Below are 15,167 nucleotides of genomic sequence, written 5' to 3'. Positions count from 1 at the left end.
TAAATGTTTGGTAGAATTCCCCTGGGAAGCTGTCTGGCCCTGGGCTCTTCTTTGTTGGGAGATTTTTGATGAGTACTTCAATCTCCTCAGTGGTGATGGTTCTGTTCAGATTTTCTATTTCCTCCTGGTTCAGTTGTGGTAGTTTATATGTCTCTAGGAATGCATCCATTTCTTCCAGATTGTCAAATTTGCTGGCATATAGTTGCTCATAATATGTTCTTATAATTGTTTGTTTTTGGTGTTAGTTGTGATCTCTCCTCTTTCATTCATGATTTTATTTATTTAGGCCCTTTCTCCTTTCTTTCTGATAAGTTTGGCCAGGGATTTATCAATCTTCCTAATTCTTACAAAGAACCAGCTCCTAGTTTCATTGATTTGTTCTACTGTTCTTTTGGTTTCTATTTCATTAATTTATGCTCTGATCTTTATGATTTCTCTTCTCCTGGTGGGTTTAGGCTTTCTTTGCTGTTCTTTCTCCAGCTCCTTTAGGTGTAGGGTTATGTTGTGTACTTGAGACCTTTCTTGTTTCTTGAGAAAGGCTTGTATTGTTATATACTTTCTTCTCAGGACTGCCTTTGTTGTGTCCCAAATATTTTGAACCTTTGTGTTTTCATTTTCATTTGTTTCCATGAGTTTTTTCAATTCTTCTTTAATTGCCCAGTTGACCCATTCATTCTTTAGTAAGATGCTCTTTAGCCTCCATGTATTTGAGTTTTTCCCAACTTTCCTCTTGTGATTGAGTTCTAGCTTCAGAGCACTGTGGTCTGAAAATATGCAGAGAATGATCCCAATCATTTGGTACTGGTTGATTAAAGATTAATTAAACCAATTAATACTTAGAATCATTAAACAAAAATGTCCATTTCCTTTTCTTCTTTGATAATATTACATAGGGGACCCATTAATTACTTTTTTTTTCCATATCCAACTAAACGTCTAACAACATGCCTGAATCTTAAAAGTGTGGACCCACATAGAGCTACTGGAATAACAGGAGTCATCTGTCTACTACTTCTGTGTCTATTTGTGCTATGGGAGAAATCATTCCTTCATATCATACAGAGGAAGTCTGAGGAGATTAAAGTGTATTTCATTAGTGACAAATATTAAGGAAATAATAATTTCTATTTTAGTATAGATTTCATAAACATTAGGAGTTTTTTTAAACTTACATTTAAGTTAATTTCATAAAATATTAGAAGGAAAATATCTTTAAATGTATATTCGGCAAGTTGGGCCACTATTTTGCAAATAAAACATCCACACAAACAAAGCGATTTAACTAGCAAATAAATCACTAAATGTTAGGAGTATAGAAGACCACAGTTCTTTTTTTCCTCCTTCACACTTGGATTTTCTACTGTAAGCTGTCATAACTTTATAACTTCACCTTTACCATTACTGAAACCCTTGTGTCCTTTTTACATGCAGCCCTTCTTACTAGTCCTTGAACAGCGCTGTCATTTCTTTGGGGCAGGTCAATACCACCTAGCTTCTGAAAAGTCTGATGTTCACAGCCCACAGTTTATATTTGTTATTATTTTTACCTAAACTAGGTTCAAACATGTTTTCTGTATTTTCATTCCTAGGAAAAATCATCATTATCCATATATCTGCAGTGAACATTCTTCTAAGTGATTCTATTTAGTTACATCGTTTTCTCTGAGATACAAAATATGCCTTTGGAAACTTAACTCTCAGTACCTTTACTTTGTTTATGAGTTGCTTATACAAATTTATAATGAATGAATTAAATTTGTCCTAGTTTCCGTAAAAGAAGAAACATCTATTTCTCAAATTTGCTAAGAAGTTAACAAACTCTACAACAACAGCAAAACTCTAACTATGCAAATGCCCATTTGACTGAACGTGGAAAACATGAATCTATCTAGTTTGGTTTGCATAGCTACTATTTTGTTGCGAATTTTAAAATGGGTTGCAAACATTTATTTAATCTATTGCACCAATAGTTTCTTAAAGAGGTACTATAAATCAAAGTTGGCACTGTGCATCATGATACAAATGGATGTATGAACTTGAAAACAGTATATTTTTTTCATTTGCAATAAGCGTGCTGTAATAACGAGAGGCTGTGTTACCTCATATGGTATAATCAATCATATGTTAGTAGTTGGTAATGGTATTTATCTTCTCCCTGCAATCAGTGACTCTAGCTCAAACAGCCTTTCCATATAAGTATTGTCATTCCTCTAGGGTCATGAAACAGATGGCCTCACACTTTAAGTTTTACAAAAGTTAGAAATTCAGATAGAAAGATATGCATTGTCTAGAGATGCAGGAAACATCATGCTATAAGCACCCTCTATCCTTTGATAACACTGAACCTGACCTTTGGTGCCCTGACTTCTTGTTTAAATAACTTAAGGTAATTGCTGCAATTCAGTATTGCAGTTAAAAAGAAGTTGTTGTTTAGATTTTAAAAGCCTATATGTGTAAAGGAGGTTGTTCATTTTTCCTAGTTTAGTGATTAATTGAACTGCACACTACTAATCTCTCAAGCAGAAAGTTACCATTCTGCTATATTTCCTGCTGGTATATAGCCTACAGTTGGTTTTGTTCCATATTTCAACATTATGTTTGTGTACTTATTTCACATTAATGTTAAACTTTGTGGAAGCATGAAAGGATCATCTTTGCTAAAGCATGAAGAATATAAACATTAGCAAAAGCAACAACAAAAAATATAATCTTTTCAAATTACGCCACATAGTACACTGCTTAATGGCATTACTAAAATCTGGCTTATTTGATAATGTTGAAGTTATGAAAGCATCCGTTTCTACACTTAAAATTTCAGGTATCTATCTTTAGGAGATAGTTTGGTGAAGTCCTGCCATTACTTCATTTGTTCATTCATTTTTAAATTTATCAACATTTAGCAAATACCTATGATGAGACAGAAACTTTGTTAGATGCTGAGATTTAAAAAAAGAAAGAAAAAAAAAGAGAAAAGAAGGAAGTCTCTTCCAAAATAGTTTATACAATATAGATGGGCATCTGATCTAATGGATTTTGAGAGTCTTTCCTTCCCTGGAATTCATTATTTTAAACCTATGCTGATACACCACAAAGATTTGGGAGTGATTGAATTCTCAAAGATTTGTTCTGGGAAGTGGCTGTTTCTGGATGGAGTTGTAACAATGTTTTAGCTTTCCTCTTCTTCTCTCTGACACAGTTCAGGGTTCACCTTGTACTAAACTATTACAGCAAAGGGAATAGGAATATTTTGACTTGATATTAATAATTTTTTATTATCTGTGTAAGTTATTTTTTGGGAAAAGAGAGACCGTATGCCTTATTCCTAAAGAAGTGTGTGTGTGTGTGTGTGTGTGTGTGTGTGTGTGTGTATATATATATATATATATATATGTGTGTGTGTGTGTGTGTATGTTAGATATAATAAAACATCTTTTTTCACTTTTATTACATTATTAATTCTTAATTCAGAAATATACTCATTCATATAGAGAATACAGAAAGAACAAACAATTTTGTTATTCAACCTCTTTAAATTCTTTAAAACTCAGAAAATTTCTGTATATCTTTATAGAGATTAGCATAATTTGGTGGTACTGGAGGCTTGGGAGAATGAGTGTTTGAACTGGTTCTAGATTTTTAAAAAATCTGATGGTTTGCACATTTTTTAAAGTTCAGAGTCTTAGAACAGTGTAGATTCTAATAGATTATACAATAATTTCATATTTTATTATAGTAGTTTACTTATGTTTTTTTTTTCATTTAAAAGAGTATCTTTAAAATAGAGTAAATATTCATTTGACTTTCAGTGTTTACATAGCATTACATCTGCCTCTCTTGAAATGCACCTTTTGAAATGTAGAAGTAAAGTTCTGTAAATATAAAATAGCTGCCTAATCAAGTTTTCATATCGCTATCAAACTATTTTTGAGATCAGGTGTCAAAACTAAAACTGCAAGTGATTTTTTTGAGACAGACTGTCTGTTAACTTCATTCAGAATGGCAGATTCTTTCCTCCCAGAAAATTACTTCCTTTTCCCTTTCCCAAATAATAATAGGCAAAATATATTCAATTTAAATTGACATTTCCTCAGATATAGGTTAGTTGCTTAGACACCTGAGAACTTCAGCTTTCAAAATCATCCCTTTTTGTGGGCTTGAAAATAGTCCACTTAAAGACTTTGGCTCATGATAGATTACTTTATTATTCCTTAAAGAATCATCAATGTGTTTAATACCAGAATAATATATCTTTATAGTTTTAATTTCTATCATTCATGAATATTAATCTAAATATTTCCCATAAGGAAATGTGGCTATCTTGTATAATTACTTTAGAGAGTGTTTCTGTTGATGACATTTATAAATTCATACCGTGAATAAAGAATATTTTGAATGAAGAACTTGGAATTTCTCTGGTTCTTTATTTATAAAGTAAGAATCACAGTATCTGATTCAGAATGCAGTTTTTAGTAGAAAATGAGACAATAGGTGAAGTGCTTAATGTTTGTCAAATATAAAGCAGAGACTTAATATAAGTTTTTATACTAACATGCTGATTTATAGTTCATCGTAGGTGGGGCATGTAGAAATGGTGCTGTTTGACAAAATGTTCCTGTATCTTAGTATTACTAAAGAACAAAAGATCACATATATAACAAAACTTAGTTAACATTATGAAAAAGGTGGTAGAATCTCTCACTGTTTTTTAAATGAAAATTCCTGTCTGCACAACATGGAATTAAAAAAAAAAGTAAAGACACTGAAAAGCAATATTAGTTACTTTTTAAAGGTTTCTGGTTAAATTTCAGCCTTAAAATGGAAGTTGGTGAGAGACTGTTTAATTCTGCTTTGTGAATAGATAATAGAGAATTAAAAAGTGACCTGCTTTTTGCCAGATAGTGTTTCTGGTGGGTTAGTGAAAAGACATAGACTAAAGGAAAAAGACAGCATTTTACATGAGAAAAATCATTTTTTATGGTACATTAGAGATCAATTGACCAGAAATCCTTAAGAAAAAGAAAATGGGCTCTGGGTGAGTATTTAAAGGACATCCTTATGAGTAAACTGCAGGGACTTCTTGTTCTCTATTTTGCTGCTCAGAGATTTTATTTATTTACTTTGAAGTAATATTTTAAAATAAAATATTATTTTATTTCCAGAAAATCTCTATTTTGTGAAGATAAAACATAATGAATTTTAAAACTAATATATGCTTTAAATAAGAATAATATATAATTAATCTAGAAAGGAAAAGAAGACAATTTACACCTGTAAATAGTCTTTTTCTTTTTCATTATTTTTTAATAATTCTTCAGATCAAAACCAAGAAATGCTCACCACAGTCCAAAATTTATCTTGTGTCAAATCTTTTATTTCTGCTGCCGTAAGAATCTATTGAAACCGCTAATATGTTAATTGCAAAGGCTTTGTTGGTTTAAAACACTCCAAATGGACACTATGAAGCACAAACTGCTTTAGTAATGACTGCCTTAAAACTAAAATTTATTCTCATCATTTCTATTCTAATTCCAGTTAGAAGAGATGTTATAATATAAAAATATTATTTCATTTTTATTATTTCTACATCCATGATTGAGCCAAGTCTTAAAATTTAAGTCTGAACTTGGGAGGTGGGAGGGGGTGAAGGAAGTAGAAAATATGTTCCTTGACTTTGACAAATACTCATGTGCAAGATAACATCAACTTGGATAAAGAATATTGGGTTTTTTTCATTCATCTATTCTGGTTCACATTGTATAATAAAAAATGTTCCAACTTTATGAACATTTTGTTTAATCTGTTCTTTACCAAGAGAAATGTATGAATTAATACCAGTTCTAAGAAATAATTGGGAAACATTTTTTTTTTAATGTCCTCTTGGTTTCTTTACTTGCTTTATTTAAAAACCCCATTTTTCATTGCTAAGAACAATATATATTCCTCTTACATAGTAACTATCTTCTGGGTACTCAAAGTACCTTGAAACCCACTGATTTTATGACCTTTTTCAATGTTTAGACAAATATTTTTCCAATGTTCAACATATTATATTAGAAAATTACTACAGATAAGGTGAATTTAAGGCAGTTGCTCCATTTAGAATTATTTAGGCATTAATGTATATAATATAAAGCACAAACAATACCTATAAATGAGCTGATCATTTTAATTAACATGTATTATTGTTTTCATTTGGATGTGTCCTAAGCACTAAGCAAATGCAGTATAGTCACGAATTCCTTAACATTTACAAATAACAACTCATTAATAGTTTTCTGTTTCTGTTACCATATTAAAGCATTTCTAATAATTCCATTTCTTATCTTATAGGAAATAAATGATGTGGATGTTCAGGAACTTGTAAGAAGGTCAATTGGAAGGTTAACAATCATCCGGCAGACATTTCCAGTCCCCCAGAACATAAGTCAGCGATGTTTCCGTGGCAACCATCGAATATCTTCAACGTTGTGTGATCCAAAGGATCCATTTGCTCAGAATATGGAGGTATATTCTAAATGCTACAGTATTTCTCTCAAGGTGCTTCATTGGCCAATTATACAGAGAGCTCTTTGAGTTGTAATAGATTCAGAGTGATACATGTTTTCATTTTCTGAACTATTCTCTTCCTCTAGAAATTTAGTAGGTCTGATGCAGGAGTGCTGAGAATTTCTGTCTTTGATCTTGACCTCATTATAGCAAAATATATACTCATTTAATAACAATATAATGAGTAAATGTTATTTCCTTCTCAGCAAGTAGATACATAGCATTTGCCATGGTGGAATTTGTGATTGACATTCCTTAATGCCATATTCCAAATTATTAAATTTGCTTGACTTCTCTGGCATAACAAGGACATAGACATTTATTCTCTTTTTAAAGATTAGTCTCCAGTTTGAAGATATTCATCAAAAAATACTTAGAAATGCAAAAAATACTATAGTGCTATATAGTCCTATCCAAATCAGATGCGATGTAACTGAAAGCTTTGCTATTCAGAATACAACAAAGAATTTCAAAGTAAATAAATACAATCTCTGAGCAGCAAAATAGAGAACAAGAAGTCCCTGCAGTTTACTCATAAGGATGTCTTTAAATACTCACCCAGAGTCCATTTTCTTTTTCTTAAGGAAAATGCTATCAGATTTTGTTTTATTTAGTTTTATTTCCTTTGCACTGGAAATCTCAATATGTCAGTTTGAATGGGTTTTTACCAAGGTAGGCACATCAACAACAGTCCGAAGCAATAAGGAGCATTTTCTAGCAGGCAAGAGACAGAAAAAGTAATCAGATATACTAATTCAAATATCCTATCAGTGTAGGGCTTTTCCAATAAAAACAACTCCATGTCATAAAACAGCTCCTAAGGGTATAATCGTGCTATGCTGCTAACATATTGGTATTTAAACAATAACTCTGAGATAGCAACAAAGATTAAAGTTATGGTCAATTTCAGAAGTCAGAATAATATATATTTTAGAAAACTATTCTTTCAAAATGTTTAATATCAAAAATGTTTTAGTGCTTAGAGAAGCTCAATCCCCAGTAATACCAGATAAATAAGGTCATTTTGTAAAATGACTTCTTTTGAAAGACATCTCCACATTTTTCCTATCTTTAGTCAGTTTTGGATTTTTTAAAGATTAATTACTATTTTTCTAACCACTTCGTCATACTTATCACCATTGTAAGGAGCAGCATGTATTTACCAGGACCATTGACCACAGAATTTGTGTTCCTTACTAGATTTAGGCTCTTTGAGACTAGGTCTCCTCCAAGATCTGGTATCATAAAATCCCATGAGGTACTCATCTATCTTTGTTTCCTCCATCACACCTACCACACTGCTTTGCTTCTTCATAAATATTTGTTGATTTGAAATGTAATGAAGGAGAAGACAATGATTAAAGTAAGCCACTCTAAAGCCTAAACAAGGCCTGTTTAAATTTTAATACCAGTCTTATACATATGCTTATAATGACCCATTTTTTCATATTAATTGGTCATGAACATGATTGATATGAAAATAATAGAATTCTAAATGAAGAAAGTGGAATAATTTTGATTAAGAAATTTTTGAATTATTAAAGTTCATCTCTGTCAAAGGAAGTAATAGGAAATATACAAATTGGGAAAGCAGAAAGTAGCTACATAATATTTTAAGGCACATTCATCTAAAAGTATAATCCTACTGATTTATTAATGAGTATCTTGAAATCTTGGAACAAATATTTCCTCCTTTTCTTTCTTTCTCCCTTTCTTTCTTTCTTTCTTTCTTTCTTTCTTTCTTTCTTTCTTTCTTTCTTTCTTTCTTTCTCTTCATAGCCCCAGACCTCTATACTGAGTTAAGGAAGCACCATGCCTCTTATCCCACACCTTTGTCTTCCACCTGTAAAACCCACAGATGGAAGAAAATAAAAAAATTACTTTTCTTTGAGGATTTATTACATAATAACTTCCCTATTATACATAATAGGTTTTGAGAAAATATCTAGTATATAAAAGAAAAATTGACAGAAAATTTGATATGTGGAGATATATATATATATATATATATATATATATATATATATATATAAAGAATCTAAATGCAGGGCTATTAATTTAAGATGTTCCACTAAAAACACAACATATGATATAGAGGCTTCTCTTGGTAAAAATTTTATCTCACCAAAGTTAGAGGAAGCAACAAGAATAATGTGTTTTAAAAAATTGGAAGAAAGGGATTCCTTCAGAGACGTAACCCTCCCAACTTGGAGCCTATAAAAAACTGCAAGTAAATAGGATCACAGATTTTTATCTTATCAGCAGGGTACTATTAAAAATAACTCAGAAAAAGTAAAAGTATGAAAATATGACTCAAGTGAGCTCTAAAAATAGAGACCCAACTATTAAATAGAAACCCAAACTATAAAATCACAATAGTCAGTACAACAGGGGAGAAGAGAGTACATGTGGGTCTCTGGGCTGTTACTTAATTTAATATACAGAGAAAGAAGATTCAGATTTGTTTTGTTATAAACAAAAAACAAGCTTTCCAAACTTTTAAATTCATGCCAGAAAGACTAAAATCAAGGATGAGTTGAAGTTGCAAAATAAAGTTAAAGAAAACTTTTAGCTCTAGAGACAAAGTTTGTACAATATATGAAGCAAGAAAAAAATGAGGCATTCACTGCTTGGTGAAACTAATGTTAGGTTGGCTACTAATGGAGAGAAAATAGAAAATTTCAATTTTGTTTGCTTTTGTTATCTCCATCTAAGCAAAATTGTCTTCAAATTGGAAAAATTAGAGTTAAAGTGATTTTTAAAAAATAAACCACTGGTTTATAAGGAGCAGGGTTTGGAGATGGTAAGCATATGCCGTACTGCTTTAAAATGAGGTCTAAATAATCATTGTTTTAGAATAGTAAATAAAACAGTAGATATGATCACAATATTATAATTTAGAAATACCAGAAAAATACTTGGATAGAAGACCCAAGTACATGAGATTAGTATATTGTTCCAAGTTTCAAAAGGAAGGAAAATGATTCTGACAGAATTTAATACACTAAAAGTTGATATTTGGATAAACTGTAGAATATATTACTAAATACATGGTTTGGGATACTTCAAATATGACAATAGGACTTCCTTAAGAGTAAGCACTATCAAACTAAATCCTATTTACTAATTTTTTTATAAAGATAGAATGTTATAAACCTATTTATTGCATATTGACTTTTAGGTGGAATTTACCAATTTTCTTATGAAATCTTTATAGAAAGGCATTAAAAAGTCTAGATAGGTTAATGTCACACAAATATTTCAATAAAGAACTTGGAAGATTGTAGTAAACATTATTATTAGATTTAAAAAAGAAGAAAAAAATAAAAGTTAGAAATATGTGAAATAGAAATATGTGGAAGTCTCATCTTAAAATTTATAACTTATGAGTTTCTTTAAAATTAAACATAATATTCCAAATAATTTACCAGTTATCTTTGTTTATTCCTCAAATCTTTAAGCAAATTTGATATGCCTGGAACATAGCTCAGATATATTTTGTAGCTCTGAGTACTTCTAATATCCATAACTTCTTTTAACTTCAATGTGGGAAGTATGGAACTAAGAGGATGCTCAACCATAATGATAAATATTCTACTCTTGAAGTGCAAGGAATTCTCTATGGTCATCTGAAAATAGTATTCTTGGAACTTACATTTTTAATTATTTACCATTACACAAATAAAAGTGAATAATAATGCCTAACAGATTTGTAAATGACATAAAGCTAGGAGAGAAAGCTTATGCTGTGTTATATAATCAAGATACAAATTATTCATATTTGCTGACTAAAAATGAATGTGAAATTTGACATTTCAAGGAGATAAAGGATAGGTTCAAAATCATTACAAGAAGTCTGGGTGGATAAGACCTGGTTTGATAACTGTTTAAGGTTATTAAGATGAAGGCAAATTTTGTTTAAACATAGCACAAGTCCTTTTGGCTCTAAGCCATTTTAATGTGATCTTGGTCTCCTTAGTGGAGCATTTTGCTGAGATCAAGAGAGATAACCCCTTAGATTACTCTGTCCTAGACAGATGACGTCTGCAATAATGTGTTGGCTATGAGTTCTAAACTCTGAACAGAAACATCAAAAACTAAGAGGACAGAAGAAAAATGCTGAGATGGTGAGCAGCCTAGAAGTTACACCAAATGATGAACAACTGAAGGAAAGAGGATGTTTCAGGGCAAGTCATGGCTGCTGTCAAATATTAGAAGATTGTCTTATAAAGGAGGTGGGTGCTGGGGGCTCAGTTAAGTCAGAAAACAAGTGTGGTGACAGTAAGATAGAGAGAAATGATTGGTCAGATGGTGGAAAAATGGAGTTTGAGATGTTGGAGGAGGTATGTGTTTGGATCTGGCAAATAGTCACTCTTGTTGGTTGTGGCCAGAACAAAAGTCAAAATCATCTCTGTAGGAATTGCAGTGACTTTTTTAATGGAGGGAGATAGTTTAGAATCACTGTGAGAGAGGAGTCAAAGACCTCATGAATACAGAGTGACCAACAGACCAATAGGTGATAGCAGAATAGGACCTCAGCATAGGAAAGAGCATGAACCTCAAAACAGAATAGGCACTTCCCTGAGAAACAACTACCAGAAGGGGTAATGGAAATCTCAGAGAATGTCATCACCTCCTTTCAATTCCATAGTTCAGAAGGTGGGAATGAGAGGCAGCCATTTGTCAAAAACACCTGTCATATCAAAGAGAAGGCATTCACCTTTAGGAGCAGCATGGACGATTAAGGCACATGCCTCAGAGTTTGCAAGAGACCCTGTGCCATGGCAATGTCAAGATTAGGATGGAACACAAGTTGCCAGGTTTCTCACATCTTGACTCCTGTCAGATGTACCTGACATTAAACCTGACTTTCTTTTCTTTGTCTTCTCTTATTTGACAACTATTTATCAAAAGCCAAATGTGTGCTAGGCTCCAGGTTAAGCCAGGAGGAAATAAAGAAGAAGGGAAACCAAATTACAGAGGAGAAACATTTGGACACTATGAGCCCTATCTGGAAGGAACTCATATTCTAGTGTGAAAACCAGATTAAAAAAAAAAAAAATCTTACCATTACATGTTACAAATAGAAGCATGCAACATGAGCATCATGGGAGATAAAGAAGACTGCTCAATTAGCCTGGAAAAAAGTAGAGTCCTGAGAAATAGCCAGGGTAGGATTCACCTCACCTGTGACCTGCAACTTGAATATTAGAAGTTAGGTAGTTGGAGAAAGGTAAAGAGACATCAAAGAGTGCTACTCCTACCATTTCATATATATATTTAAATCAGTCAGTCAGAGGGAGAAGCCAAGGAGAGCTAGAGAGTTAAGAGCAAGCAAGTTTGAGGCAGCGAAGCAAGGAAAGGTTAAAAGAGGCCAGAGTATTGCAGATTATTGAGAAAATGTCCAAAGGTTTTCCTTTCAGGTCTTCAAAGTCTAATTCAAACTGAATTTTGACTCATCAACTACTTTTATCTTCAAGTCCTCATTCATTGCAGATTTCATCCACGCCCCCTACTCTCTCTAGTAATTATCAGACAGGGGAGGTTCAGGGAGGTGAAGGTGAGAGTAGCCTGTCCTAATATTTCCTTATAAAGAACAAACTGGTATTTCAGATAGTGCATGAGAATATGCAGTATCTATTTTGTTTTCAAGTCACATCATTTTACTTATTTATTTTATTTAATTTCAATTAATTAACATATAACATATTATTGGTTTCAGAGGTAGAGGTCAGTGACTTATCAGTCTTATATAATATCTAATGCTCGTTACATCACAAGCCTCCCTCAATGTCCATGTCTCTTTAAAGAAAGGCCTGCCTTCCCTAAGTACTATGCTTATAAAATGATGCTTAACAAACACAAATGATTAAGATTCACCTAGTAATGAAAGAAAACTCACAAGGCACTGTTAGGAAGTGCTTATTAACAGTTTTTCATAATATTAAACTGTCATCCCAATAGTTGAAATTTAGTGCCATTCTGTGATCGTTGCAGACAATTTCACAAGATTCCTTAGTAATTAATTATAACTAATTATAAACAAAGGGCAATCAACATATTGTCACCTTTGTTTTCAGGAAAAAACTGTGATAACAAGATATGTTTAAAACTCTGAGGAGATTTAAATGCTTTAAGATGGATTTAACTTCCATAGCTACAGTGATTTCTCTTTTTTTTTTTTTTTTTACTTTGTGTTTTATTTTTCCTTCAGAGAAGTAGTAATAAACCATTTAAAATCTTTTACTGATTGTGGATGTATCTTGGTGTTTAAATTTCCTAAATAATTTCTAATATCTTCAGAAAATAAACACCTTCTGCAATTGACAGTATGGATAGTACTTCTGGCAAGAGTTAATTGTAAGAGTGCAATAGATCAGAGCAAAATTTTCAGTTCATTTTTTCAATTTATATAGAAGGGAGATAATGATATGATTACTCTGGAAGAAGAAAGCATTAATATATATAACACATATTCACCCACCGTTCATAGTTTATGGTATTTGTCATGCTATTGAATTGCAATTCCTGTGTATACCTAGATAAGTTTGTATAGATCCTTGATAATTATAATGTTTATGAATGGCACTGTGTTCTCTCATTTTCTCATCACCGAATCCCCATAGACAGACACATACACACAGATGGCCGCTTCTTTTTTCTTGCACCTATGACACTCATTTTATATGTAAGATCAAGTTGATATTTCTCCATCTGAATAATCAGAATGCAAAAACTTGACATATTCAGAAAATGTATTATTCAGTTTGCCCTTCCAATCTGAAACCCTTAGATCCTTACCTCTTCAGAAAGAAATGAGGGCCAGTGATTTTCAAAGGTCTGACACTAACAGCCTCGCCTCTGTCGAAACTTCTTTTTTATCTTTCCTTTCACACCTAAATAAGCCGAGAAAGCAATTGAGGCATACAATCAGACAAGGTTTCATTGTCAATGGCGAAATTGCCTAGGAAATGAAAAAAAGAAACCTTTTGCTTAATAAATAACCCAGTAAACCAGCCATCTATGACATGAACGGAAGCAGCCGAGCTGATGATTTTCCCCGTATTCTCAATGGTAGGCATCAATGATTATAATGATTACCGTCTAATGTCTTTTCAGATTTCAAACCTTTACATATATGACACGGTGCTTTTACTTGCTAATGCTTTTCATAAGAAACTGGAGGACCGAAAATGGCACAGCATGGCCAGTTTGTCGTGTATCAGGAAGAACTCCAAGCCTTGGCAGGGAGGGCGTTCCATGCTGGAGACCATCAAGAAGGTAACTTTTGGCTAACGTTTCACTCTCCTTAATTTTCATGGAAAGGGGATACATTAAGTTGTCTTTTGTTGAGATATCTTTTAAAAGGATGTTTCTCATCACCAATACTGTTGTCAATGTAAAACGCAAGACAGTGTAATAGAGAAATGAAATATTAAAAGAAACAACATCAGAAAGTCACATACATGCATAAAACAAGGAGCCCTTCCTTACATGTCAGGGAATTATATGCAGGTATAAAGTTAGTGGTTGAAGTATTTTCAACTGCCTTTGTTATACCTTTAGGATTAGGGATACTCCAGTTATTTTGGTGCCTGTCACAAGTACAAATAGCTGGGGTTTTCTTTTTCTTTAAAATGCACCATCAACTGAAAAAAAATAAGCGTAAGACTTCACTGTCTTTGGAATACATGATACATGGTAAGACATTAGAGGAGATGATCCTTAATTTATCGTATGATAAAGATACAATTCATAAACAGTTAATATTTTTCAGCCTTCATGAACTATTTGAGATATTTGCTGCATTCTTCTTCCTCACTGTCAGCGTGGTGTTTAGCCGGGCTGTGACCCGCTTTGGCTGAGCTACGTGCTCTGTTCCCGGGAGGCAGTTTATGGTGCTTAACTCCTCTCCACGGCATACGCGTTCTGCAGTTTATTAGCCTCTTTGTCATGTCATCCTCGCTGGCATTTTCCGTTTGTCTCACACAGCTTCTTGGATTTAAAATGAAATGATTAATAAAACAAACAAATTTCTCTTGTACCCTTTACACAAAGAAGACAGACATTTGGAAGTTGATGTTCCTTATTTTACCCATCTTTTTTCTCTCTGATGTGTTTGCCTTTCTCTCCTGAAACAAAAAGAGAAACAGCTAGTTGAATGAAATATGAACGTATTTAGAAAGGCCAGAGAGAAATTTAAGTTTATCATTAGAAGTGAACGAGCTGTACAAGAAACCAGGAAGTGGAAGAAGGAAATGTCGCAAATGGAGACTAGCCTGGAGCTTTCTCTTGGTGTGTTTCCTCTTTGTGAAAAGAATCGCTTTAATGAGAATTTAGGCTCTTATCAACAGAAGTGCTTGAGAATTCAATGCATTGACTATATTGGCAGAATAAGATATTTCAACTAAAAAATGAGTAAGTCAAATCTAAACTCAAAGTGTCGCCACGATCTCCCTATCTGTGTGTAGAGATTTGGCAGGTATGAATCCAAGGGAAGTTGTTGAACATGATTCTGATCCTGCCAATTTATTAATTAATGGTTTGGCTGGGAGGCAGGAACCCGAATGTATTCATTCTTCTGAAGGTTTCTCACAAAGGCAGGATAATAGTTTGGGAGG

The 15,167-nt window shown here is 32.7% G+C and overlaps 1 protein-coding gene across 5 annotated transcripts in view; it reads left to right on the top strand.

The window, feature by feature from the left end:
• The window catches only part of GRID2 (glutamate ionotropic receptor delta type subunit 2), a 1,456,428-nt gene that overhangs the window by 891,017 nt on the left and 550,244 nt on the right, over positions 1-15,167 (top strand). For all 5 annotated transcript variants that reach the window (XM_032861590.1, XM_032861599.1, XM_032861608.1 and 2 more), the window contains 2 exons: positions 6,331-6,504; positions 13,666-13,827. In XM_032861590.1, the coding sequence (XP_032717481.1) occupies positions 6,331-6,504; positions 13,666-13,827 (336 nt within the window). The remainder of the gene's footprint in view (positions 1-6,330; positions 6,505-13,665; positions 13,828-15,167) is intronic.

Source organism: Lontra canadensis, unplaced genomic scaffold, assembly GCF_010015895.1.
Source record: "Lontra canadensis isolate GAN:19392208 unplaced genomic scaffold, GSC_riverotter_1.0 scaffold1, whole genome shotgun sequence".
In the NCBI taxonomy this organism is placed as follows: domain Eukaryota; kingdom Metazoa; phylum Chordata; class Mammalia; order Carnivora; family Mustelidae; genus Lontra; species Lontra canadensis.
The sequence above is the reverse complement of the archived record's forward strand: the minus strand, read 5'-3'. Positions and strand labels throughout refer to the sequence as shown.